The sequence below is a fragment of the Mirounga angustirostris genome, unplaced genomic scaffold (assembly GCF_029215605.1).
Source record: "Mirounga angustirostris isolate CCGP_5_RB_7025 unplaced genomic scaffold, mMirAng1.0.hap1 SCAF_4, whole genome shotgun sequence".
In the NCBI taxonomy this organism is placed as follows: Eukaryota; Metazoa; Chordata; class Mammalia; order Carnivora; family Phocidae; genus Mirounga; species Mirounga angustirostris.
In genome coordinates, this window is record NW_026991712.1 from 3,388,136 (window position 1) to 3,415,104 (window position 26,969).

The 26,969-nt window shown below is 50.9% G+C and overlaps 1 protein-coding gene across 4 annotated transcripts in view; it reads left to right on the plus strand.

The window, feature by feature from the left end:
• The first annotated feature begins 6,944 nt into the window (after window positions 1-6,944).
• The window catches only part of TRAPPC9 (trafficking protein particle complex subunit 9), a 550,504-nt gene continuing 530,479 nt past the window's right edge, over window positions 6,945-26,969 (plus strand). For 3 of the 4 annotated variants that reach the window (XM_054512434.2, XM_064587832.1, XM_064587833.1), the window contains exons 1-4: window positions 6,945-7,078; window positions 14,052-14,645; window positions 22,377-22,522; window positions 25,710-25,838. In XM_054512434.2, coding sequence (XP_054368409.1) covers window positions 14,062-14,645; window positions 22,377-22,522; window positions 25,710-25,838 — 859 coding nt within the window. In that variant the 5' untranslated portion in view covers window positions 6,945-7,078; window positions 14,052-14,061. Of the gene's footprint in view, window positions 7,079-10,554; window positions 10,690-14,051; window positions 14,646-22,376; window positions 22,523-25,709; window positions 25,839-26,969 lie in introns of all 4 variants that reach the window. The other variant, XM_054512431.1, reaches the window with a different exon arrangement.

Consider the following 26,969-nt stretch of genomic DNA (forward strand, 5'->3'; position numbering starts at 1 on the left):
AGTTTCTGTGTGTGTGTGGGGGGGGTGTGTGCGCGTGTGTTTGGAGATGTTTTTCTTTGTTAAACTCCAAAACTTATTCCTAATATATGACAGCCACTGATGTAGATGCTAGCACAAAGATGAATAATCTCAATGTCAAATTAACAGTGTTTCTAACTATACTCCATGAGACAGAAAATCTCTTTATTAATCTGTAAAAGAAAGAAGCCTAACAGAGTAAATAATACTGATCACCTATTATCTGCTAGATGAATCCGTCATTTGAGAAAATGTCACAGTTCATTTGCATTGTTTGAAATGTAGTAAATTGCAGTCATTACCAAGCTGTGTGATAATCATTCTTGAGATTCCTGTGGATGTTAAATTCATTGGCGAAAGTTTGGTGGAAAAAGGATCATTATGTAATTTCAAAGTATCTTTTCACCAATTACTTACTAATCACAACAGGAGAAGTCATCGATTTACAGTGGAGAGACAGCAGACTCCACCTTAGCCAAGTGATCAAAATTATCCCAATGGGACAAACCAACAGTATGTGCCCACTGACATGACACACGCAGAGGGCTTAGCTTACATCATTTCTATGGCATTCTGCAAAAACTACATAACCTGAATTTAATCATGAGAAAGCATTAGAGGATCTCAAATTGAGGACCATTCTAGAAAATAGCTGGCTTGTATTCTTCCAACGTATTAGAGTCATGAAAGAAAGGCTGAGAAACCGTTCCAGATAAAAGAATACTGAAAGAACAAGTGATTGCCACGTGTGGTCCTGGACAGGGGAAAATAGCTACAAAGCACACAACTGGGATGTACTTACAGACCTCTATCTATCCATATAGAGAATGATAAAACAAATCTGGCAAAAGCGTAAATCGTTGGTGAATACTACGGGGGTTACTTTTACAGTTCGTGCCAGTTTTCCGTGACTTTGAAACCACGTAAGAAAGTTAACCCACCACCTCACACCAGTCAGAATGGCTAAAATTAACAAGTCAGGAAACGACAGATGTTGGCGGGGATGCGGAGAAAGGGGAACCCTCCTACATTGTTGGTGGGAATGCAAGCTGGTGCAGCCACTCTGGAAAACTGTATGGAGGTTCCTCAAAAAGTTGCAAATAGAGCTACTGTATGACCCAGCAATTGCGCTACTGGGTATTTGCCCCAAAGATACAAAAGTAGGGATCCGAAGGGGTACGTGCACCCCGATGTTTATAGCAGCAATGTCCACAATAGCCCAACTGTGGAAAGGGCCAAGATGTCCATCGACAGATGAATGGATAAAGAACAGGTGGTATATATATACAATGGAATATTATGCAGCCATCAAAAGGAATGAGATCTTGCCATTTGCAAAGATGTGGATGGAACTGGAGGGTGTTATGCTGAGCGAAATAAGTCAAACAGAGAAAGACATGTATCATGTGACCTCACTGATATGAGGAATTCTTAATCGCAGGAAACAAACTGAGGGTTGCTGGAGTGGGGGGTGGGGTGGGAGGGATGGGGTGACTGGGTGGTGGACACTGGGGAGGGTATGTGCTCTGGTGAGCGCTGTGAATTGTGCAAGACTGTTGAATCTCAGATCTGTACCTCTCAAACAAATAATGCAATATATGTTAAAAAAAAAAAAAGAAGAAGGTAGCGGGAGGGGAAGAATGAAGGGGGGAAATCGGAGGGGGAGACGAACCATGAGAGACGATGGACTCTGAAAAACAAACAGGGTTCTAGAGGGGAGGGGGGTGGGAGATGGGTTAGCCTGGTGGTGGGTATTGAGGAGGGCACGTTCTGCATGGAGCACTGGGTGTTGTGCACAAACAATGAATCGTGGAACACTTCATCTAAAACTAATGATGTAATGTATGGGGATTAACATAAGAATAAAAAATAAAAAAAAATAATAAAAAAAAGGAAGTTACCCCGGACAAGCTCTTTGAGGACGAAGAACTGGTCCCCCGAAAATGAAGTCACCGCGTGCAATCTTTTAAAGGAAGAGCGCGGGAGCGCAGCACGGCGGCCGGAGGAGAACCCCTGGGGTTCCTGGGGAGGGGCGCGCGAGCCGAGGGTCAGGAGCAGCGCTGCGGGCTGGGGCCCCGCGCGGAGGGACGCGCGGACGGGCTCGGCGTAGGGGCCAACGGGAGAAGGGCCGCGGCTTTGCTCCGGGGAGGAAGCTGGGGCTCCAGCACCCAGCAGCGGGGGGGGCGGGGCCGGCTTTCGGGGGTCGCCCGGGCTGCAGGGCGGACCCGCGCCGGCAGGCGCCAGCGCTCCCCGGCATCGGTGTCTCCATGGGGGACACAGCCGGCGCCCCGCGCGTACTCCCGAGCGGAACAGCCGCGTGCACACGAGGAAGGCCGGGGCGCTCCCCACCCGCAGCGCGCCCGCCCCGCGCGGGGCCCCCGAGCCGCGGACGCACTCGGGACGCAGGCGGGGGGCGCGGTTTCCAGGGCGACGGGCGCGGAACCGCGGTGCGTCACTTCCGGCCGCTCGCCTCTGGCCCTCCCGCCGGTGGGGAGGTTCCGATTGGGAGCGTCTCTCCTCGGGCAGCTGGGCTGTCGCAGTGGGGCTGGGAGTAGCCAACAGGACTCTGATTCTGCGGGAGGAGTTGTTGGGGACGCAGGGGGACGGCTTCCGTCCCCCGACCAGTCGCTTTCAAATCTGCCCCCTGGGCGCCCCGGTGAAAGGACGCCTAGCCGCGGCCAGATCTAGAGCATGCGCACTCCCGCCGACGCAGGCTCGGGGAATCCACTGCTCCGGGATTTCCGCGCAGCCGGTGGGATAGCGGAGGGGCGGGTTGAGGGCGTGGCTGGGGGCGTGGCGCGCGGACGAAGGCGTTGATTGGTCAGTTAGAGGCCCCCTTGGGGGAGCCGCTGTCGACCTCTGGCGGGCTCTGCAGTTCCATTCATTCGTTCATTCACAGAATGGATTGATTCACTTAGCTTTCCCTGAGAGTACGTAGTGTCAGGGCTGGTGCTGGGCGCCGGGGATTCAGACGGAAGTCCAGGATCTGGCTGGCACTCCGCGCTGTTTCCCTCCTTCCTGTGCAACCTCACCGCATCCCTTCTGCACTCGTGCAAAGGCAGGTGACAGCCACCCCATCCTCCTGCAGGGACCTTACCTGAGAGCTCCTTCCCCCGAAAGCAGCAGTTGCCCACGGAAAGGCCTGAGCTGGAGTCCCGGCCAAGTGCGCCATGACTGAGCCACTTCCATCACTTGACGTTCACAGGTCTTTGCGGAGGGGTTGTGATGAGCTTTTAAAAGGGTTTAAATGAGCTTTGGTGCTTATCTTGGTGTGAAACCCCGGCTTTCCCCTCGTTAGCTCGTGCGACTTTGGGCGCTTCAGGGAGACCTCTGGTGTCCAGCGCTGGCTAAGATAATTCTTAGCTGAATCGAGGCTGAATAAATCTAAGGGGAAGGATTTCGTAAACCCAAACCAAAATTTTGGCTCCAGATCCAAAGCACCCTGTTCAACCAACATACTGCTGATAAAACTGACTTGTAAATACCCATTGTCTGATTCTCTGCGTTGTTCCACACTCAGGAAGGGGAAAAAAGGAATGTTACTGCTTAGTCCCCTTAAATTAGAACAACCTACCTTATAAGGTCCTTGTGAGGATTAAATGAGAAATTTCTGACAACACATTGCACATTACCTGCCAGGTAAATAGTAGCGACCATGACTGTATTATTTTGAGGGAACAGATGTGAAAGACCCACTCAATTGGTTGGTGTTTAGCAGTATTAAATATATGTAGTTAAGTAAATGAATCCCTTCCCGTTTAGCTTGGGCACTAGAAAGCCCAAGTGAGACATGGCAAAGTATTTGTGTAGACTGCAGGGTAGAAGAGAGCCCTACGACACGGAAAGGAGTCAGAAACCCTACATAATACTGTTGGGGGTTCAGAAATCCTGAGGGATGATGGACTTTGCCCAAAGTTCCCCAAATGTCACCCAACCAGAACACTTTTAGTCAGGACACCAGGCATAAATTGGGATTGTTTCAGGCAAATCAAGATACATGGTCACCCTATCCCAAAGCTATATAACTAGCATGTGACATCATTAAAATGGAACTTCAGTCGGTCCCACTGTGTCTCCAAATGTTTTCTCATACATGATTTTATTTAATCCTGGTGACAGCCTCATGAAGTGCTTACCCTCATTTTATGGATAAAGACGTTGAGGTTATGTAGGTGAGTGATGGGGTAGGTGCTTTGTACTTTTGACTCATGTTTCAGTGACAGTTCTCAACTCCACAAAGTCTCCTGGGCATTGGTTCTCATCTTTGGGACTCCATAATTTGATTTTTCAAGGAAGCCTCAGATTCTGCCTCATTTTACTGGAGAAATTTCTTTCTTTTTTAAGGTTTTATTTTTATGTAATCTCTACACCCAGTGTGGGGCTAGAACTCACGACCCCAAGATCAAGAGTCACATGCTCCACTGACTGGGGCAGCCAGGCACCCCAGTTGGAGAACTTTCTGTTAGAGCTCTGTATCATCGAACTTTCCACCCCATTAGGACTTTTGTAGAGGGATCTTGTGTGGGTTTGAGGTTGGACCTGATTATTTTAGAGGCTCCTTCCAATCCAACTTGAAGTGTCTACAAACTCCTTGAGGGCAGGTTTTGCTATATTCGTTGAATTCTGAACATTAAGATGAGACGCACAGGAAATGTTAAAGCTATGAAAGGTGAATAACTCCAGGAGTAAGACAGCCCTGGATACCCCCATGGATCAGTTTAATGCAAGCCCCTACCTTCTCTGAGCCTCCGTCTTCTCATTGGTAAAAATGCAGGATAGTCTCTTCTCTCTCACAGATTTGCTGGAACAATAAAATAAATTACTGTAAGTGAGTACATTGTAAACAGAAACACTGTACTAAAATAGCAATGTTTCCTTTGCCAGCTTTCAATATTGATTTCTAAATTGCTTGCCTTATCCATTTATAAAGAGAATAAGAACAAAGAAGGACTATGGAAAGAGCACAAGCCATGGAGTCAGACAGCCCTGGATCTGAATCCTTAAATAACAGCAGCCACTTGTGGACCCCCAGCCAAGTGGTGTGTCCTTGCTGGGCCTCAGCACTAAGAATAGCTACCTTGCATGGATCTTAGGAAGATAGTGTGAGCTAAGTGGTGGAGCTCTGTTCCTGGCACACAGACCTCCATCAAGGGTGGCCTCCCGTAAAGTCTGTTTTCTATAACTGTCAACCTGAATTCTTAATGCCATGGAGCAGCCCCTGTGGGCATCCGTTTGTGGAGTGTTGGAGGCACTCTCCCTCAGTGTGTGGGCGACTCTCTTTTTTAGTATATGTGCTGCCGAAGTGAGCACTCTGGGTGACTCTCTTGAAAACACTTCCTGGCTCTCTGGCGTGCTGAAAATCTGCTTCACCTGCTTTGCCCTGAAGATATGTTCTGCTTATAACTCATTCCTACTCTTTGGGAAACAATTCAATAAAAAATTGGTTTTCCACTGACCCTGGGCAGGGAGGAGGGATAGCATATTATTATTTTATAAAAAATATGAATAATAAAATAAGTCCTAAAACAGCACTGCACACATAGCAAAGACTCAATAAATGCTTGCTGGCTTAAAGCAAACGTGATGGCTCAGTTTTTTCCTGTCTGCTGTGTTTGCTGAGGGGACGATTCTTGTCTTCTGTTACATTGATTTTTTTTTTTTTTTAAAGTAGGGTCCATGATCATCGGTGGTCCTTGAACTCAGGACCCTGAGATCAAGAGTTGTATGCTCTACCGACTAAGCCAGTCAGGCGCCTCTAAAAACACTTTTTTTTTTTTTAAGATTTTATTTATTAATTTAAGAGAGACACAGCGAGAGAGGGAACACAAGCAGGGGGAGTGGGAGAGGGAGAAGCAGGCTTCCTGCAGAGCAGGGAGCCCGATGCGGGGCTCGATCCCGGGACTCCAGGATCATGACCTGAGCCGAAGGCAGTCGCTTAACCAACTGAGCCACCCAGGCGCCCAAGACTATTCCTTTTTAATTTAATTTAATTTAATTTAATTTATTTATTTGACAGAGAGAAGGAACACAAGCAGAGGGAGTGGGAGAGGGAGTGCAGCAGGCTTCTCGTGGAGCAGGGAGCCCGATGCGGGGCTCGATCCCAGGACCCCGGGATCACGACCCGAGCCGAACGAAGGCAGTCGCTTAAGGACTGAGCCACTCAGGCGCCGCTAGAAACACTTTTTACTTGAAAACGAAATACATGTATACAGAACACAAAGATACACAAGGGAAACAGCGTCTTCCTCCACCATCCTGTTCTCTCAGCCCTTTCTGGAGATGACCCTGTTAACAATGTCCTGTGCATCTTTCCAAATGTGCTGTGGACGCTCTAAGGTGTGTATGTAAATTCCGGTTCAACACAGATTTACACGCTAAAGTGGTTTCTGTCCTCTGGAACAGCTGCTCCCCACCTTCCCTCTGGGCGGACGGCTGGGACCCTCCGGGCCGGGAGTGGCTCCACCCACGAGAGACGGGGCTCAGACTCCGGTCCCCATCGGGCTCTGACCCTCCGGCGCGCGCCCCCGCCCAGCCTCCACGGCCGCGCGGAAAAAGCGCGCCCGGGAGGCACGCCCACCCTGCCGAAGGGGCTCTTGTTCGGCCCACCGGTAGTTCCGAGCATTAGCGGTGGCGCGCCTGTGGGCGCTTGGTCTCCGGGGCGGCCGGGAGCCCGCAGGGCGCGGGGGCGGCCACTCCGCAGGGGCCTGGCAGGTCCGCCCCCCCGCCTCCGGGTGCTGAAATTTGACCTGCGCGCCTTGAGTGGCTAGAAAGTGGCGCGGGGACAGGGCAGGCCCCGCCCTCGGCGTGCCCGCCGCCGGAGCCGAAGCTTCTCTGCTCCCCCTCCCCTCCCCTCTCGTCCTCCTCCCCGCCTCCCCTGCGTTCCTCCCAAAACCCGGAGCGGAGCTCGGGCCCGGAGCGGCCCCGAGCATGCGCAGGAGGGTGCCGGCGCGGCCGCCGGTCGGAAGCGCCAGCTCCGAGGGGGGGAGCGGTCGCAGAGGCCGCTCGGCCCCGCCGCCCGCCAGGCCGTTGGCTCCCGCTCCGGGCTCGGGCCGCCGGCTGTGTAAGTGCGAGGTGGGGGGCTCCGGGCTAGGGGTCGGCCGGCTGCGGGAGGGCTGCCGGTGTGCGGCGGCAAGCGAGGGCGCGAGTCAGCCCGCACCTGCCCGGGCCGGGGTCCACTTGGCACCTGCCCCGGCCTGCCCGGCGCCCGCCGCACACCTCCCCGGGGCCGTGCCCGCACCCGCCGCCCTGGGGCCGCGGCCCCTGCTCCCTGCGGCGCGCGGCGGCGGCCCCCTGCCCTCTTCCGCCTGCCGCGACCTGGCCCCCGGGCCGCGTGGGGCCGGGGATCCGGGGCGCCCCTCCTGTCCCCGTCCTCCGGGCTGAGAGTGCCTGAGACCCAGCTCCGCGGTCCCAGGCGCCGGGTGCTGAGATGAGCGCCTCTGTGGTCGACTCCAGCCGACCCACGGGGTCGTGGGGAAGGGAGCGTGCCAGCGCCGTGCTTGCTGTGGCCAGCTGCCTCTCGCCACCCGCCCCCTGCACCTTGCCACCGCACATGCCTTCTCACCCACACTTTTCTGGTGTTCGGATAGGATGCCTGTTGAACTCACCTGTCTTTATAGAGAGAGGGGTTAAAATGTTGAAAGCAGGGCTCGCCCTAGTTCAAAGTGAGCTGAAGGCAGGGGGCTGGGACGTCCTCCATCCATCAGCCCCCCTCCCCCGAGTTTAAACTAGACTGTCCGTTTTTGAGAAATAGTTACAGTCACTTCCTCGTCCAGCCCAGCTGGTGTTTGTTAACGTGAAAGGACAGGACTCCAGGCGTGATGTCGGAGACCCAGGAATATTGCCATGCTAAAGATCCAGCAAGGTTATGTTTGTTTTTCTTAAATGGTGTGGCAGACTAGTAGTAGAGAGGGGCAAACGGTTGTCAGGAAATATTTTTTAAAATAACTGCTTTATTGAGAGACCGTTCACGTACCGCAGAATCTACCCATTTAGAATGTACAGTGCCCTGGTGTGCAGTCGTGCGGACATCACTGTACCAGAACGTTTTTTACCACTTCAAAAGGAAACTCCGTACTCACGGGCAGGCACCTCTTATTCTGTCCTGCAGCTCCCGGCAGCCACTAATTTACTTTCTGTCTCCAGGATTTGCGTGCAGTGGGCATTTCATATAAACGGAATCATACACCGTGCGGCCTTCTGTTATTCGCTTCTTTCACTGAGCATCATGTTTGCAAGGTTCATCCATGTTGTAGTAGTATCAGTACTTTGTTCCCTTTTATGGCTGAGCAATGTTCTCTCATTGGACAGACCACATTTTGTTTATCCGTTCATTAGTTGATGGACAATGGTGTTGTTTCCACTCCTTGACTATTAAGAATAATGCTGCCATGAACCTTTGTGGACAAGTTTTTGTGTGGACATGTGTTTTCAAATCTCTTTGGTATGTACCTAGGAGTAGAATTGCTGTTTATATGGTAGCTCTGTGTTTAACTTTTGGGGGGAGCTACCATGTTGAAGAAATATATATATATATATATATTTTTTTTAATTATTATTTTTTTTATTCTTATGTTAATCCCCATACATTACATCATTAGTTTTAGATGAAGTGTTCCATGATTCATTGTTTGTGTATAACACCCAGTGCTCCATGCAGAATGTGCCCTCCTCAATACCCACCACCAGGCTAAACCGTCCTCCCACCCCCCTCCCCTCTGTAACCCTGTTTGTTTTTCAGAGTCCATCGTCTCTCATGGTTCGTCCACCCCTCCAATTTCTCCCCTTCATTCTTCCCCTCCTGCTATTTTCTTTTTTTTTTTCTTAACATATATTGCATTATTTGTTTCAGAGGTACAGATCTGAGATTCAACAGTCTTGCACAATTCGCAGCGCTTACCAGAGCACATACCCTCCCCAGTGTCCATCACCCAGTCACCCCATCCCTCCCACCCCACCCCCCACTCCAACAACACTCCGTTTGTTTCCTGCGATTAAGAATTCCTCATATCAGTGAGGTCATATGATACATGTCTTTCTCTGTTTGACTTATTTCACTCAACATAATACCCTCCAGTTCCATCCACGTCGTTGCAAATGGCAAGATCTCATTCCTTTTGATGGCTGCCTAATATTCCATTGTATATATATACAACGGAAGAAATATATTTTTGATGGTTTTTTTAGTATATGTGCTGCCGAAGCGAGCACTTTGATGGTTTTTTTAAATGATTTTATTTATTTTAGAGGAGAGAGAGAGACAGAGAGAGCTAGAGAGCATGGGGGGAGGGGCAGAGGGGGAGGGAGAAACAGGCTCCCCACTGAAGAGAGAGCCCGATGTGGGACTCGATCCCAGGACCCTGGCCGATGACCTGAGCTGAAGGCAGACCCTTAATCAACTGAGCCACCCAGGTGCCCCTATTTTTGATGTTTTAATGTTTGTATTAGATTAGTCTCAGAACCTGGCTCAGTGCCAGGTCTTATTTTGTCAGCTTCTCCCTTGAAGAAACCAGTGGAAAAGTATGGACTCTGGCGCCTGGCTCCAGTTCATCACCTACTGATGAGGAGACCTTGAGCAGAATGACTGAGCCTTATTTCATCTGTTCGATTGAAGATAGTGATCTCATTTCTTAGGGTTGATGGGAAGTCTAAATAGGATACATTATAGATAGCCCGGTGAATGTCCTCTTTCTACCTTATATGAGACAGATTTGCTCCCATGTAAGATGCATATTTTGAATTTGGGGCAAAAGTGAACAAGAAGTTTGTGATACTGAGCTGCTTCAGGGAAAACTCTTGCTTGAGTTTGTAAGGTTTATTGACCCGTGGCACGGATTTGATTGCTGGTGTCTTTTTAGTGCCTAGTCAGAACTGGAAGGGACCCAGAGGGTTCATTTAGTCCAGGGTGAGTTAGTTGTTTGGATTTCATAGATCTGCAAATTCCAGAAAACTGGAGGGTCAATAATAGGGATGTCAATTTTAATTTTCGCCCAGACAGGACAATGGAAAATAACCACCATCTACTCTCACCGACATTTCATAAAAGCAAGAATGTTTTAATGTCAAAAAATGTGGAAGTTCATTACCTAAACATAAATTATAACACTGGTTAATATTTATAAAGCACTTACCAAATATACCTAAGTTTAGTTTTATTAGAAGTTCACGCAGTATTCTACTTTTTCTCATTTTACTTCAGACTAGAGAAATTGAGCATCTGTCCTGAGACCCGTGCCCAGGACCCACTGTCCCCTATCTTCAGGTGGATCTGCAGCTGAATCCACTTGCCTCTTTGTGCGTCCTGTTTTCTTGCTCATAGAGGAAGGTATTTGCAGGACCAGCAGCATAGCCTGCGGGTTGAGGACAGGGCAGAGTCTGGGCTCTAAAACTAGTTGACGTGCTGACCACTAGGCTGTGAGCTACTTGAAGTTGGACCTTCTCCCTTTTTTAACCCTTGAAAAAAAATTTATTTAAAGATTTTATTTATTTATTTATTTATTTATTTATTTATTTATTTATTTATTTATTTATTTATTTGAGAGAGCGCACTGAGGCAGAGGGAGAGGGAGAAGCAGGCTCCCCGCTGAGCAGGGAGACTGACGTGGGGCTCCGTCCCAGGACCCTGGGATCATGACCTGAGCTGAAGGCAGCCGCTTCACCAACTGAGCCACCCAGGTATCCGTAACTCTTGAAAAATTTTGAAATACAGACTATAGCAAAGGTATATGTGATGTGTATGTATAGTTTAAAGAATCACAAAACAAATGCCTCCACGTCTGCCATTTGGCTTAACTTCCGAAGCCTGCTGTCTCACTCCCGAACAGCACTCCTCTCTCAAGCAACCACTACCCAAGTTTATTTTTCTTTATAGCTTTACTTTGTGTGTAAATATCCCTAAACAATACGTTGTGTAGTGTTTCCTGTTTTTGAACTTTATGTGAACGGAATTGTACGGCTTGTACTAGTCCACGACCTACTTTATTTGCGCATCACACTGTTGAGATTCAGCCGTGTTCCCGCAGGGTCGCTCTGGGCCATTCATGTTCCGGGTTCTGTAGTATTCCATTGCGTTAAAAGGCCACAGTTTAGTTGTCCACTCTCCTGACAGTGGACATTTGTGTTGTCTCTAGTTCTGGCTTCTAGGATCCTTTGTTGATGTCTCCTGCCATCCACATGTCAGAGTTGCTCCAGGAGGGAAGTTCCTGGGCGCAGGACATACCAGTCCGTATGCCTGCTGTCTTAGGAGAGTTACTGTGATCTATATCTTTGTAAACATTTGGTGTTTTTCATACTCAAAATGTTTTGTCTGTGTAGTAGCATGATTCACAGTAGCCCAAAGCTAGGAGCAGCCCCAGTGACCTTTGATGAATGAATGAGTAAATAGTGTATCTATACAGTGGGATATAAGCATTGAAAAAGAAGGAAATTCTGATCCACTACTGTAACACGGATGAACCTTGAAGACCTGCTAAGTGAAATAAGCTAGTCACGAAAGGACACAGAATGTGTGATTCGACTTAGATGAGGGACCTAGAGCAGTTCAGTTCATAAAGATAGAAAGTCAGAAGGTTTGCTGCGGGGGGGCTGGGGAGAGCGGGCGTGGGGAATCATTGTTTACCGAGTACAGAGTGTCGGGTCGGGGAGATGGAGAACTTCTGGAGACGTTTGCATAGCAGTGGGAATGTCCTTAATGCCCTAGAACTGTACACTTAAAAATGGTGTCTCGTGTATATTTTACCACAATACAATTTTTATTTTGTCATTTTGGGTGTGAAATGGCCTGTCACTGTGACTTCAATTTGCTTTTTCCTGGTTGCCATCAAGGTGGGGCATCCTTCTGTACCTGTCCTGGCTATTTGAGTTTTGTCTTCAAAGATGCCTCTTTGAGCGTTTTGCCCATATCCTGATTGGGTGATGTTGTCTTCTTACACATGAATTACCTGTTGTCTTGTGTCATTTGTTGGAGAGCCTGTCCTTTCCTACCATGCCTACAGCGGCACCTTTGCCGTATTTCAAATTGCCGTGTACGTGTGGATCTGGTTCTGGGCAGGATTACATTCCATTTTTCTTTTTATCCCTGGGCCAGGATTGTGCTGACTGTAGCTTTTTATTTGGCCTTTTTTCCCCCACACAGAGGTACTGAAATACCATTTATATACCGTACAGTTGACCCATTTAAATCTACGGCTGAGTGGTTTTTAGTGTATTCACAGAGCTTTGTAGCCACCACCACAGTTTTGGGACATTTCATCGCCCTCAGAAGAAACCCTGTGTCCTGTTAGCATTCGCAGGTGTATCTGGTCCTGCTCTTGGGGGGCGGGGAGGGGGGCACAAATGCCCCTCCTCAGTGGTGGTTCTTCAGAAGTTTCTTGGCTATTCTGGACCATAAATTAATTTGTTATATTCCACAAAAATTCTGGTAGGAGGTCTAATCAGAATAGCATTGAGTCTATATATATCAAACTGGGGAGAATTAACATCTGTCTTCTCTTTCTCCTCGTGAATGTACCAGGGACGCTGTCTTTTCGTCCATACAGAGCCTGGCACATGGGAAGTCCTCACTCAGTGTTGGGGATGCGAATGATGAGATACCTTGTTCATTCCAACCAGAGCCCTTCGCAAAAGAGAAAACCTCGGTGACCCTGTGTGACTCACTTATGGTCTCATGCAGAATGACAGCCAGGGAGAGAAGCAACTTGATGGGCTCGGTGGCTGCAGTCGATTCTCTGCCACGTGTTGCTAAGGAGGTAGCAACGTCCTTTTTGCTAATAACGTTGGCGGCTCGGCTGCTTTAAATTTCATTAATTCGGTCTTCTCTGTAGATGGCCGTTCTTCGGTGGGCCTAGGTGTGATGTGTGCCGTGTTACTAGGGATCCGTGTGTGGCTCGTGTCCTGCCTGGCCCAGTGTGCCACCGAGCACATGCTTGAATGGGGAAAGCCATGGTACAGGTTAGGATTTCCATTATGACTCAAAATCCCCAACTTCTGTAAGCTGTGGCACCTTGATACAGCCCCCCTTCATTTTGGGTGCAAACATAATGAATACCTTGATGAAACCTCATTGCACAGTATGTGGAGGGAGGGCCTGTCTGCTTGTCGTCTGTCTTTTCTTTCTGCACGTGTTCTCCTGGGCCTTGTGGAGGCTTCATCCGTCAGCAGGGCTCAGGGTTCGCTGGTGCTGCCGCGAGGCGGTCCTTGTCCATGAGGCCTTCCCTCAGCTGCACCAGGCCCCCTTTACGTCTCTGCGCAGCGAAGGCCTGGACCAGATAAGTGTTTTGCAGTTGCTAAAAGCTGTGCCTTCTTTTGAGAAACACAGAACCTTAAATCTCTACCTTCAGCCCCAACTCTTGAGGGTTTGAGAAGTCTCCCAGGGGCTGCCCTGCCTCTCTGTGGAGCACTGATGTGGGTTTGGTTCTTTCTGAGGGGGTGTAGAAGAGGCTGTTCAGAGGATGGCTGCTGGGAGGGGCGGGGGCGGGCTGGCATCGTCCCTCAGAGCCCGAGTGTGTGGCTTGAACACTTCCTCTGACCGGGCCTCTCTGATCTTGATCAGTGATAAACCTCTCTCTGCCTCAGGTTCTTCATCAGTAGAGTTGAGGTGGTGTCACAGAAGGGTTTAAATGAGATAACTACATGTAAACCATTTATGTCCCGGGTAGACTGGAGGTCAAATCCAGATCTTCTGATTCCACTGTGGTTCTTTTCGTTATATCCTGCTGAGGGGATGAGGGAGCAGTGCATCGATCAGGGAACGCTTTTGGGCCCCGATTCTCCGTCGGTACCCGGCGGGGTGTTGGAAATAGGAAACGAGAGACAGCCCCTTTGCTGCAGGAGCGCAGGGCCTCGTGCAGGAGCCGTGGTGTTTGGGGAAGAGCTGTGGTAGCCAGGTGCAGAACTCCAGGGACAGACGGTAGCCCACGGCTCTGCGCGGGGCTCACCCTGCCTCCCAGGTGGTTCACGTCAGAACCACCGCATCCCAGTGCAGGCCAACAGCCCTCATAGCCGCGGGCGCCTCAGAGTCCCCATGTTCTCTTTGACAGAGTCTTCAAGATGAGTGTCCCTGACTACATGCAGTGTGCTGAGGACCACCAGACTCTCCTCGTGGTGGTGCAGCCTGTGGGCATCGTCTCCGAAGAGAACTTCTTCAAGATCTACAAGAGGATCTCCTCCGTGAGCCAGATCAGTGTGCGGGACTCCCAGCGGGTGCTCTGTATCCGCTACAGGCACCACTACCCCCCCGAGAACAACGAGTGGGGCGACTTCCAGACCCACCGCAAAGTCGTGGGCCTCATCACCATCACGGACTGCTTCTCCGCCAAGGACTGGCCGCAGACTTTCGAGAAGTTCCATGTGCAGAAGGAGATCTACGGCTCCACGCTCTACGACTCCCGGCTCTTCGTCTTTGGGCTGCAGGGAGAGACCACCGAGCAGCCGCGCACTGACGTGGCCTTCTACCCCAACTACGAGGACTGCCAGACGGTGGAGAAGAGGATCGAGGACTTCATCGAATCGCTCTTCATTGTGCTCGAGTCCAAGCGTCTGGACAGGGCCACTGACAAGTCCGGGGATAAGATCCCCCTTCTCTGTGTCCCGTTTGAGAAGAAGGACTTTGTAGGACTGGACACAGACAGTAGGTAAGTTTACCTGGGGGCCCAGAGGCTTTGTGCTGGGCTTGCTTCCTGACATCACGAAGGGGGAAGCAGGGGGTAGAATCTGATGCCACAAGGGGTAGACAGGTGCAGTCCACGGTTTTCAGACTTCTAGAAACGGGACAGCCTTTGGTTAGGGGGATTCTGTTTAGGGTTAGTGTGTGTACTTACTTCCCTGTTTCAGCCGGCCCTCTTTGTGGGACCCCCTGAGCCGCTGTCCAGGACGGTGGTCACCTGCGGCTCTTGCGCACCAGAGAGCTGGCCTGTCTGAGCTGAGATGTGCTGTAAGTAAAATGCACATCAGGTATTGAGACTTAGTATGAAAAAAGAAAGAAAATACCTTGTTCATCTTTTTTACGTGTCAAAATGATAATATTTTACGTATATTAGGTTAAGTAAAATATTAAAATTGGTTTCAGTTGTTTTTTACTTTTTAAGACGTGGCAGCTAGAAAACTTTTTGTACGTGGCTCACATTTTATTCCTGTTGGACAGAACTGCCCTACCTAGTGCACAGTTAAGAAACTTCTATTCAGTCTCATCCCTTCGATTTATAGATGAGGTGCTGAGCCCGGAGAGGCGCCGAACTAGGAGCTAGCTGAGCTGAGTGCAAGGTGGAGCTCCTGTCTCCCGGGCTGGGCACTGTGCACGGTCAGGCCCTTCTTCCCACCTGGTAGCTACAGTGTCCCAGTCCTCGCTTACAGCCAGCAGAGGCGAGCGTCAGGCAATCAGCGATGCTACCATGGACTTCCCAAAGAGCTCCTTCTGCACACGGCAGTGTGTGTATATTCTCTGTGTTATGGGGGGTGTCGAATAGAGCAGGGAAAGGTCAGGCCTCACATTTCCCGAGAGGAAGTCAGCGGCTGCGCTTTGCACCAGAACTGCAGGTTACCGTCTTGTGCTCTGTGCTTGCCCTCTCTGTCCCCTGCACTGCCTCCCCGTATCGTGGCTGCTGTGGTGTCCACACACAGAGGAGGACGATGTGTAGTTTTAGGCGGTGATGCTTTGCCTGGACGAGGTCCTCTTCAGCGAGGGAGAGCGGGGGCTTCATGGCCTTGGGCACCAAGTCCCTCCTTCCCCTCCTGTAGAATGTGGATGTGGGTCTCTCAGGCGAGGATGGAGTGACCTTGTGTCCTGCTGGCAGATGCCCACTGCAGAGTAGGTGCTCAGCGTGTTTCTGGAGTTTACCTGAGATCAAACACTGACTTGCCATTTGTTGGTAAGTTGGAGGAGAAAATGTCACCGAACGGAGAGAAACAGGCCCGGCCCAGCCCTGAGAGTGGGAAGCACAGAGGGGCCTAAGTTCCACCTGCTCTGGTGAGCTGCGGGGTCCGCACTAGTTTTCATTTCCTTGCCAGACGTGTGTGTGTGTGGCTAAGGAAAGGGCACACTGCACCTACGATCTGTGCTCAGTCCTCGCAGTGGCCCCGAGGTCAGCATGCCAGTGCTCCCCTTTCCCGCCTTGGGGCTGGGGTGGTGAGGCGGACCAGCCCCGGCAGCGGCGAGGGGCAGCGCTGTGCCGCGCACCAGGCCCTCTCCAAAGCCGGGCCAGAGCGGCCACCTGGTGACCTTCCCTTGCCGCACGGGGCCGCACCGCACACGGCCCCCACACTCCCGAGCCTCCGCAGCCTGTGGCGTGGGCAGGGACTGGCCTCTGCTACACAAGGCACCAGTGACATTTTTTTGGTCACTGACTTCTTGGCTTTGAGGTCGCAGACCCACCAGAGAATGCCGGCCTGTTTTTGCCATTTGAAATCTATGCTCAATTTGGTGGGAGTAACAAGACTGTCTTGGGACAGCATGCCAGCCCATACTGCCAGGGCAGTAATGCTACCAAGTCTTTATTGAGACCCCCCATGTGCCTGGCATGGCTCTAGGCACCGGGAATCCAGCAGTAGATCGAACTGCCCTCCCGGTGGGACCATTCTGGTCTCGGCATGCCGGAGACACTCAGCCAGCTTTTGAACTTATGTGACACGGTGACGCCAGTGACCTCAGATTAAATACACTCTCCCATCATCCCTGCCGGTCCACTGTTGCTTTCACTCGTCTACAGTGAAACATCTTTTTAAAACAATGATTTGGTGCAGACACAGAGCCCAGCTCTGTCCCACAGCTCTTGGTAGGAGTGTCCAGCTTGAAATGAGACCGTAGTTCGCAGCTCACAAGGAAACGTCTAGGTGGACGTCGAGGTTTGGGTGGCGCACCGATCACGTCCATAGGCCCCGTGGCAGATTTGGCCACTGCAGGCCCCACAGCTCCCCATAACACGAGGTGTGGGCGTATTTCACCAGAACGTTCACATGTGCCCCACGCCTCGAAAGCCCACGGGAGATTCTTGGACATGCAGTGTTGTAGCTGTCAAAGTTATTTTTGTTCTTGTGTGTTTCTAATTTTTGCTTGTTCCTCTCTTCTTTCCTTTTCCTTTTTTTTTCTATCATACCGCCCTGTGAGTATGTTGTTGGGTCTGAAAAGGTAGGCTGTGAACACACCGCATTGTAGTAGCTAGATCTCCCTGTGTGCTGCCTTCACCGCTTGAAAAACCAAAAACTTACTGCTGCCTGGATCCATATATTACCCCAATCATCTTTTCATTTTTTAATTTAAAAAATATTTTGCTTTCTTAAGCACGTAACCCATTGGTGTTTGATATCTGTTCAAATATTTGCTTTGGGGAACTTGTTTTGTCTTACTTAGTATTTGGTGGCAAACGAGCCCTTATTAATCTCTTCTGTTTGGAGGATGGGGGATGCTTGTTGATTTCGGCAGCTGCACAGGGACTTTTCCCCGGGGCATTTTAACCTGGAAAGTCCAAGACTGCAGCTCCTTGCTTGATCCTGGCTTTGGAATGAACGTAGTAGGCACGTGTTTCTTGGCTGTCGCTGTGTGATGTGCATGACAGAGCTTGTAGCCCAGTGGCCACCGGCGAGGGTGCCCGGCTCGGGAGCGTGCTGGCCACAGAGGGACGCTGTCGGAGGACGCGGTCACCAGAGGCCTTTCGCTTTCACCTGGAGCATGCCGTTTTCTTTACTTCACCTTAGCAGCTGTCCTTCATAAAAGGGCAGAGGCTGTTCTGCCATCTATCTTTTGCCCCATCTATGAGGGTGACTTTTCTAGGTATTAGGAAAACATGGCCTTCTAAAGAGCTAGTTCATTTGGAGCTTGTGGGCACAAGGACCTCATAGGTGAGCATAGTTTTCTTTCTGCTTTAGCCAGGAAGCATGCCGAGCCAGATGTGTGGTTTACCTTAGCAATCGTGCACCTGCCTTTCCTTTTCACCATGGTGGGTGAGAGATAGCTGTTTCTGTCTTTGTTGAGGCTCATGCCCATCACTGACGGGCACGTCGTTAGTTTGCAGCAGTGAAGCTCCAACATTTAACCAAGGTCGGGCCTAGAGGGAGAACCTTTGGCCGACCTAGCTCCTTGTATTTCTCCCTGGCCCATCTCACCCATGGGAAAAGGTCTGGCCACCACCACCGTGCTGGCCAGGAGGCCTTGTTTCTTCTTTACTGCTCTGGTCCACATGTGAACACTTTCTTCCTTCACTTACTTTGTCTCAAGTGAGATAGGCTGGACCTTCTGAAAGATTCTCTCACATTCTAGGGTGGGGGAACAAAGCACAATAAGTGTAGCAAGTAGAAGACATTGCACCTTCCCGCCTGCAGACATACAGGGCAGGGATGCTGTGATGGCTGGGCTGTGCCCCGCACCACAGGGCCTTTCCTGTTGCTCCCCAGGCCCCGGGGAGCTGTGTGAGAATAGCTTTGCCTGGGTTCCTCCTTTCTCACCTGCTCACCTCTGGGAGGTATGTCTCTTAACCGGGAGCTCTTCTAGATCTCAGACCCTTCAAAGTGCGGATGACAGGAGAAGCATGAGCCCCTTTTTCTGGGCTGTTCTCTTGGCCTTACCTGTGAGACTCACATACCTTCTCTGAGCATCCGGTGCCGGGAGAGACCTCCTGCTCTTTAGAGGGCCGTGACTCAGCCCGCGCTTGCTGTGAGCCTGCTGTGTCCCGCACTGGGTCCTGTGGCACGACCCTGACTATGGTGTGGGGGCAGGGGTGAGGAAAAGAGGACATCGAGTAAGAGACCCAGGGTTTTGACTTGAGCAAGTGGGCATGTGGCGAGGCTGTCTGATGGGGAGGACTGGGAGGTTCCTGCTGGGGGTCGAATTCCAGAGTTAAGTATTGAACATGTATTGTAGACGCGTATTTGACATTCAAGTGACAGTTTCAAAGAGGCAAATGGATTCATGAGCCTGGAGTGCGGAGAAGGAGCGGACCGGAGAACCACGCTGGGAGTTGTCAGTATGTGGCTTGTATTTAGAACCAAGCACGTGGGTGAGCACCTCCAGTGAGGTGTAGCCTGGGGCGGGAGGAGGGGCCAGAGCTGTGACCAGTGGGTGGAGGAATGCCCAGTCTCATGGAGGTTTTGTACGTCATTCTGAGGAGGCTGGGATTTTAGGAGCTGCTGCCATTTATCTTGAAAGTGCTGGTGGGCAGGGCAGCTACTGAAGGAGTCTGAAGGGAATGGTGTATGGGACCTGCGTCCCGGGAAGACGGCTCCTGCAGCAGGAGGGTGGAGGTGAGCCTCCTCAGGGGCCAGAGGCACCTGGGGTGGGGCGCAGAGCCCTGCCGGTCCTTGAGGGAGGGCTCAGAGGCCTGAGGAGTGGGGTGTCCCAGCTTCCCGGTCTGTTCTTCCTGTGGAACAGAGGGTACCTCAGGTAGGGATCTGCTGGGAGAGGTGATGGGGGATTGGGAGCAGAAGCTGACTTATAGAAGGATCGATGGATGGTTCTGGAATAGTCTTTCCCCCAAGTAAGACTTTAAAAAACGCTCTTGAGTACATTGGTAGTTACTTTTGGAGGAAGCAGTTCTTTTTTTTTTTTTTTTAAAGATTTTATTTATTTATTTGAGAGAGAGAATGAGAGAGAGAGAGAGAGAGAGAGCATGAGAGGGGGGAGGGTCAGAGGGAGAAGCAGACTCCCTGCCGAGCAGGGAGCCCGATGCGGGACTCGATCCCGGGACTCCAGGATCATGACCCGAGCCGAAGGCAGTCGCTTAACCAACTGAGCCACCCAGGCGCCCCTGAAGCAGTTCTTTTTTGATCCTTCCCAGTGTGAGGTGCTATACAGGCGGATCCAGAGATGAGTAAGACAGTGCGTCACAGGGCTTCCACCACCGGGGGAATAAGGCCCGGGTAAGGGGGGAGGGCGGGAGAGGGGTAAGGTGCCAACTAGCCGCGCTTCCTACATGTGTCACTCAACACAGCGGCGGTATTTGTAGACAGGTCGACAGCTGTGTTACTGGAGGTGGGAAGTGTGTGTGTGGATGCTGAAGTCTTCTCTCGGTCGGAACAGAGAGCACCCCAGGGAAGTGAGCCAGGCACTGGCCAGCTTTGGGGGAGGGGGGAAGGCCTGGCAGCGCCACTGCGTGCACGGACGGGAGCCCAGGCGTGCGTCCCTGAGCTTCTGTTCAGTTGATGTCGTTCTCCTGTGATTCTGCATCAGGACGGACACAGAGTCCCTGCACGGTCCCTTGTGTTGCCATCAGAGTAAGATATATTCACGGTGCTGGAGTGGAACTTCTTTCCCTGTCCAGTCCAGGGGCTGTGACAAGCACGTGAGAATCCTTGGATTTGGGACTTGGGCTGTGCTTTGCTCTTTGTTCCTCCCTTCCCTCTTCTCATCTCTTTCTCCTCTTCCCAAATGCTCTCAGAGAGGCCATGGTCTTAATAGAGGGGGTGGACAAAAACTCAGGTAGAAACAGTGCTGTCGTGTTTGGGGGGCAGCCCTGCCGAGGGCTAAGGGACATGGTGAGGGGGATTCCCAGGACATAGAGCAATCTGCCTTGAGTTCTGAAGACAGAATGAGAGTCAGCCAGGGGAAGGGGCCAGGAGGGTGGCTCAGGGGGCAGGAGCAGCCTGGGCAGCCAGGAGGATGTGGGGTGGGGGCATGAGGCGAGTGCCCCGGGCAGTGCGGTCCATGTCCCAGGCTTCAGGGGAGAGGCTGGGATCCTGGAGAGGACCCTGGAGAGGACCTGTCCTGCAGGGCTTTGGAGGAACTTGGTTTTTATTAAAACTGACAACAGAGGGAGGCAGTGAAGGGTGTCAGTGGGGAATGGCCTTTTGTAGAGGTGTTTGTGGTTTTGATCTGCAGAAAGAGGGGGTTGGGGTGGGCAGGAGCAGCTCAGTCCCTTTGAGACCCATCCGTTCATTTGTTTATTCACAACAAACCTGTTTTTGAGTGTCCAGGGGAGAGGGATGGATGCACCGTAGTAAGCAAAGTGTACTTGCCTTTTTGGAGCTTACAAATGTCAGAAGTTGATTCAGCATAGAATGTTCTAGGAACGCAGCAGGGGCATCTAATCCAAAGTGCAGAGGCAGGAGACAGGGAAGGCTTTTTTGATAAACTGACAGTTGAAATGAGCCCTGAGGAGAGTGTGAAGCAGTTAGGCAGGAGGTCACTGGGGGCCCTGGTAAGCAGTAAGGTGAGGCTGTAGAGTGCAGGGCAGTGGGGCAGTGGGAGGAGGGGAGGCAGGGGCAGCGGGAGGGGGGCTAGAACTGTGCTGGGGAACGGGGTTTGAAGCAGGGGGAGTGACCTAATCAGATTTATGGTCTGGGAAGCCCCTCCTGGCTGGGGCGGGGCTGGGGGTGGGGGAGGAGTGTGTGTGTGTGTGTGTGTGTGTGTGTGTGTCAGGGACATGGTGGAGGGGCCATACAGAGTGGAGGTACCCAGTGGGGGAGGGCAGGGCAGCATATAGGTGTGGTGTTTTCTTATGGGGAGGGCTTGTTAGTGGGGGCCATACTCGCACTGCCTTGGGCTGGGCAGGAGACTGGTGCTTCCTCTTCTCTCCCCTGCCTTCTGCAATGATCTTAGTTCAGCCAGTACTGGGAACAGAGACACCGAATTCCAGGGGGCCGGAGCGTTTCTAGGGCTCGTCAGAGTTAGATCCGGAATGACTTAACTTCGTATTGAGGTCTGTCAATAGTATTCACTTAGCTAGAAACTTCACGTGTTTTGGATTTCCATGGGGGTTTTATTCTTGATGTGATTGCTTTCTCAGGGAAAGAAAATTTAATACAGCTGCTATTTTTCTTGAAAAAAAATTTTAAGAAATTTAATATTTAAAAGAATAGGAATATTTAAAAATGGTAAAGGAAGATTTTGGTATAGTTTCTGAGTAGATAGAAGCCTTTGCATTCTTTAACAGCGTATCCTTGCCAACATTTAAGGAGCTGTTGGTGATGCCCCAGGCCCACCCCCCGAAGGCATTACTGGGGCCGGCTCTGAAGGAGCGGGGTAAGGTCTTGTTTGCGAAAGCCAAGTGGCTGGCTTTTGATATGTAGCACGGCTCTCTTTATACGATAATAATAGGTTTGAAGTTAAGAAAGTGGAAGATAATTGATTTTCAAAAAAAGCTGAAACACCAACTTTCTTGTGCTGATGCTGTGGGCCATTTGCGAAGGAGAATCCTGCTCTGGTGTCGTCTGGGTGAAATGCCCGGGGACGTCACACGTCCCTGTTTCCTCTAGAAGGTAACCGGGCGGGTGTTTGTCAAGTCAGACCATTCCCGCTCCCACACTGGCCGTGTGGCTGCTGCCTCTCGTTATGGAGCCGAAAGCTGCCCCTGAGCATTTTTTTGTGGGGGGAGTCAAATAGGCTCTCGGGGCAGAGGGCGTGCACGAGCAGTGACGCGGCCTCGCCTTGTGTTTTGTAGACATTACAGGAAGCGGTGCCAAGGGCGCATGCGGAAGCACGTGGGGGATTTGTGTCTCCAGGCGGGGATGCTGCACGACTCCCTGGTGCACTACCACATGTCGGTGGAGCTTCTCCGCTCGGTCAATGACTTCCTGTGGCTCGGAGGTAAGATCGTCTCCCGCGGATGTCAGATGCGTGATTTGGAAGAAGAGCAAGAGGGTGCGGGAAGAGAAGTGCTCGGCTGTCTGCATGTCGTGGGGGGTCGTCCCGCCTTGTCTGCTGCCGCGACCCCCCGCCCCCCGCCCCCCGCCCCCCGCCCCCTGCCCGCCCTGAGGTCCCCCTGGCACCTGCCCGCACTTTCCTTGACAATGTGCTGCCTTTCCTTGTTCCTCTGGGTTTTGGGTTTTTTTTTTTTTTTTTTAAGATTTTATTTATTTATTTGAGAGAGAGAGAATGAGAGACAGAGAGCACGAGAGGGAAGAGGGCAGAGGGAGAAGCAGGCTCCCTGCTCAGCGGGACTCGATCCCGGGACTCCAGGATCGTGACCTGAGCCGAAGGCAGTCGCTTAACCGACTGAGCCACCCAGGTGCCCTGGGGTTTGTTTTTAAGCACAGCTTGCCCTCTGCTTAGAATGCCATTCCCCACCTTAGTTACCTCTCGCACTCATTCTTCAAAACCTCATCTCTGTACATTAGCTGACAGCGGATTGACTACGTATGGTATATCCATTCAGCGGAGTGTTAATAAGATACGAAAATGTTGGACATTAAAAAAAAAAGGTGGGGGTTGGAATGGGGTAACTGGCTGATGGTCAATTAAAAAAAAAAGAGGTAAAGCTGTGGAAGGTGACAGCACAGGGAGTGTAGTCAGGAGGAGCAGGATACAGTTGGTGACAGATGGCGACCCCACCTGTCGTGGTGAGCACTGATGAACGGACGGACAGCCGAATCAGTACGTTGTACGCCCGACACGAGTATCCCGTTGTCTGTGTGCTGTGCTTCAGTAAATGAAAGACACAGAGCTGAATGAAGTCCGGGTGCCCCTCCAGCATGGGCGAACCTCGATAGCACCACGTTAAGTCCAAGGAGCCGGACACAAAGGGCCGCCTCTTTTTTTTTTTTTAAAATAAAGATTTTATTTATTTATTTGGCAGAGAGACACAGCGAGAGAGGGAACACAAGCATGGGGGAGCTGGAGAGGGAGAAGCAGGCCTCCCACGGAGCAGGGAGCCTGATGTGGGGCTCAATCCCAGGACCCTGGGACCATGACCTGAGCCGATGGCAGATGCTTAACGACTGAGCCACCCAGGCACCCCAAAGGGCCGCCTCTTATCTGGATTGTCCCGAAAAGGCAGGGGACTGATGACCAGTTGCCAGGGGCTGGGCAGAGGGGCATGTGAGTGCTGGTGGCTGTGGGGCTTCCTTCTGGGGTGATGAAAACATTCTGGAATTAGATGGTGGTGAAGGTTGCACACTTGTGAATTGGATACTGCTCCGTGGGTGAGTGGTAATGCTCTGTGAGTTACCTTTCAATTTGAAACACTAACAAACGAATTAAAAACCTACTTCAAAGGAGAGCCTTCTCTCACCCCTCTAGGCAGTGGGAGCCTGTGGTGTCTTGTACTGAGCCCTGCCTGTTATGGGGCTTGCCCTTTGTGCTGGAATTGTGTGTTTATGTGTGTTTTCCCTTGGGGGACCATCTCCTGGGGGTGGACTGGGAGGCACGGTCTGTGTGTGTCCATAATCAGCTTATTGTACGTGTCCCGTAAATGCTTGTTAAATAAACATCGTGTGAGTGAGGAGTGAAAAAGGGTTCTTTCCTGGAAAGGTGAGTCGGGGGGGCCTGTCAGCTACTTATGAATACAAGTCAGAATGAAGTAATGAAGTCAGTTCTTTATTTTATTTTATTTTATTTTATTTAAGATTTTATTTATTTATTTGACAGAGAGAGACAGCAAGAGAGGGAACACAAGCAGGGGGAGTGGGAGAGGGAGAAGCAGGCTTCCCGCTGAGCAGGGAGCCCCATGTGGGTTCCATCCCAGGACCCTGGGATCATGACCTGAGCCGAAGGCAGACGCTTAATGACTGAGCCACCCAGATGTCCCTGCAGTCAGTTCTTTAATAGAAGTTTATCAACGTGCTGTAGAACACAGTAAATACAAGAAATTCTTAAAATGGACTTCCGTTTCAGAATTTGGTTTCTTAAAGAGGCTAGAGATTGACTGATTGGTGGAATATATCCGTACCCCACTGAGCTATAACATTAGGGCCCCTGCATCGGGCATTATCCAGGAAGAATGGCCCCCATGCCCGTGGGGGGCCCACAGAGTGATAAGCTAGGTCGGCGGGGTTCCTGAGAAGGGGGGTGTGCTGTGGACTGCTTTCTCCTGCAGCCTCTCATCAGCCACGGGCTCCGCGACCTGTGGCTTCGTAACAGATCGGAACAGAAGCAGACAGGAGGGTCCAGCTCCCTCGTATCACGCCGGACATGAAAGACATTTGTAGAAGTGTAAAACAGTGCTGCTCTGCCAGCATATATTTTTGTTTTGGAAAATAGTGTTCATAAAAATGTAACACGTAATGGGCTCATTATGATTTTAAAAGGAATGAGCACATGTTTAAATCTTTCCTTAGCTTTATTTTCAAACAGGGTAAGTATCTGTAGATGTACCCGGCACAAACCGGATCACAGAAGGTCTTTGTGATCCTCAGTGAGTTTTCATAGTGTGGAGGGGCGCTCAGACCACCACGTTTGAGGACCGCAAACACAGTGGCACGACGTGTCTGGCCCGTGGCACGGCTAGAGACTCTTAGGCTGTAACTGCCCACATAGAAGAACAAAATGTGGCTGCCTTTGAGGACACAGGCTTACCGGTGTTCGCTCTGAGGGTGCCAGATGCATTTAGGGTGTGTGATGGGACGAGGCGGTATGGTCCTGCTTTGCGGGTCTTGTTTTTGAATATTTTCAATCCAGGGCATTTTCTGCTGCCCAGCTCTGTAGCGTCAGAATCGGGCGCAGAGCCTGCCTCCCGGTAAGCCCTAAACTTTTGGTTAAAGGGACAAGGAGGCTGGTCCATGTCACGTGTGTACCCAGACTCTCAGTGAGGCCTTGCGTTTCCTGAGAGTGTTCGGTGTTGCCAGCTTGGGCCTGTGCCCGGGAAACGTGATGGGTGGCATGTACCTGTTTGTAACCAAGCCAGTGATCTGTAGGTTCGATCTTTGTTTTGGGGAAAAATGGGCATTTCCACATAATCGAACTATTTAAATCATTCTCAGCCACTGCAGTTTGAGCTCATGATGGGCCACTAACTTTATACTGATGGTGCCTTTTTTTTTTTTTTTTCCACACCCAGCTGCCCTTGAAGGGTTATGTTCGGCTTCTGTCATCTATCACTATCCTGGTGGAACCGGGGGTAAGACTGGAGCTCGAAGGTTCCAGAGTAGCTCACTTCCTGCCGAAGCAGCCAACAGACATCGACCAGGTAAGCTCTGCACTTTCCTCCTGCCTGGACTCAGTTACAGTCTGTAAGCAAGGTGGGGGTGGTTGTCACTGATATGTTTCCCTCTGGGTTACACCTCACAGATGTTTAGATAAAATATAAAATCTCTTGAGTCAGAAATCTTGCATGAGACATTTTCTTCTGACTTTATTGAATATTGATCTTATGGAATCTTACTATTAATGGGTTACAATGATTGGTTGATTTCTGGAACACTTGAATGAAGTTTCTTGGTAGACTGACCTCAAAATTCTGTGTCTGGATCTTTTTCTTAATTTTTGTATATTTAGGGAAGCTGGCCCCAGATGTTGACTTTAACAGCTGATTCAGGGCCTGGACTCTTCTTTATTTCTGGTTTGATGAGGTTCTCTTAGTAAGTTAAGTTTGAATTGCTTATGTTTGGCAGCACCAATGAAGAGTAAAAAATCTTCTTTGGAGGAGCAGACTCACAAGTGCTTGTCAAATGAGCTTGACCCTTCTGACCCTTAATGAATGAACTGTGGCCTCAGTCATGAAGATAAGAACAAAGAACAGAGGTCAAGGCTTTACATACAATTGCTAGGTGTGTTTTGATCGATGAGATGTTTAGACACCTTTTCCTCCAAAGAGAAAGCCCACAGTAGTTAATGTGTATTGGATAGGGAAGTGGCCTGAATGTGTGGTTTCCTGAATTATACCTTTTCCCATGACCAACAGAGAGTGCAGATGGCCTTTAGGAGCGGGTTTACTGTGGCTGCACAGCTGGAACCGGGTGCACCTTTTGTAGGACTGCTCAGGTGGATCTGTAATGGTTCTGGAAGATATTTCATCCTTCTTCAGCACAGCGCTCCTCATGATTTCCGTGGCCCCCAGTTACGTGAGGGGAAGGTACAGCAGGCCGAGGAGAGATGTGGAGTCTGAGGCTGGGCGGGCCTCCCTCTCCTGTGCTTGGACCCTGACTGGCCTCCTCCTGGCTGCGGTCCTGCCGGCCCTGCTGTGGGGCTCCACGTCCTTCCCCAACCCGAGAGGACCGGCTCCCGCGCTCTCTCTGGGAGCCTTTTGTTGGAGGTGGTTGTTTCCCCTGTTTGAAGAGTTCTAGTGTGTTGAGACTGTTCTACTGATGTGATTAGTGAG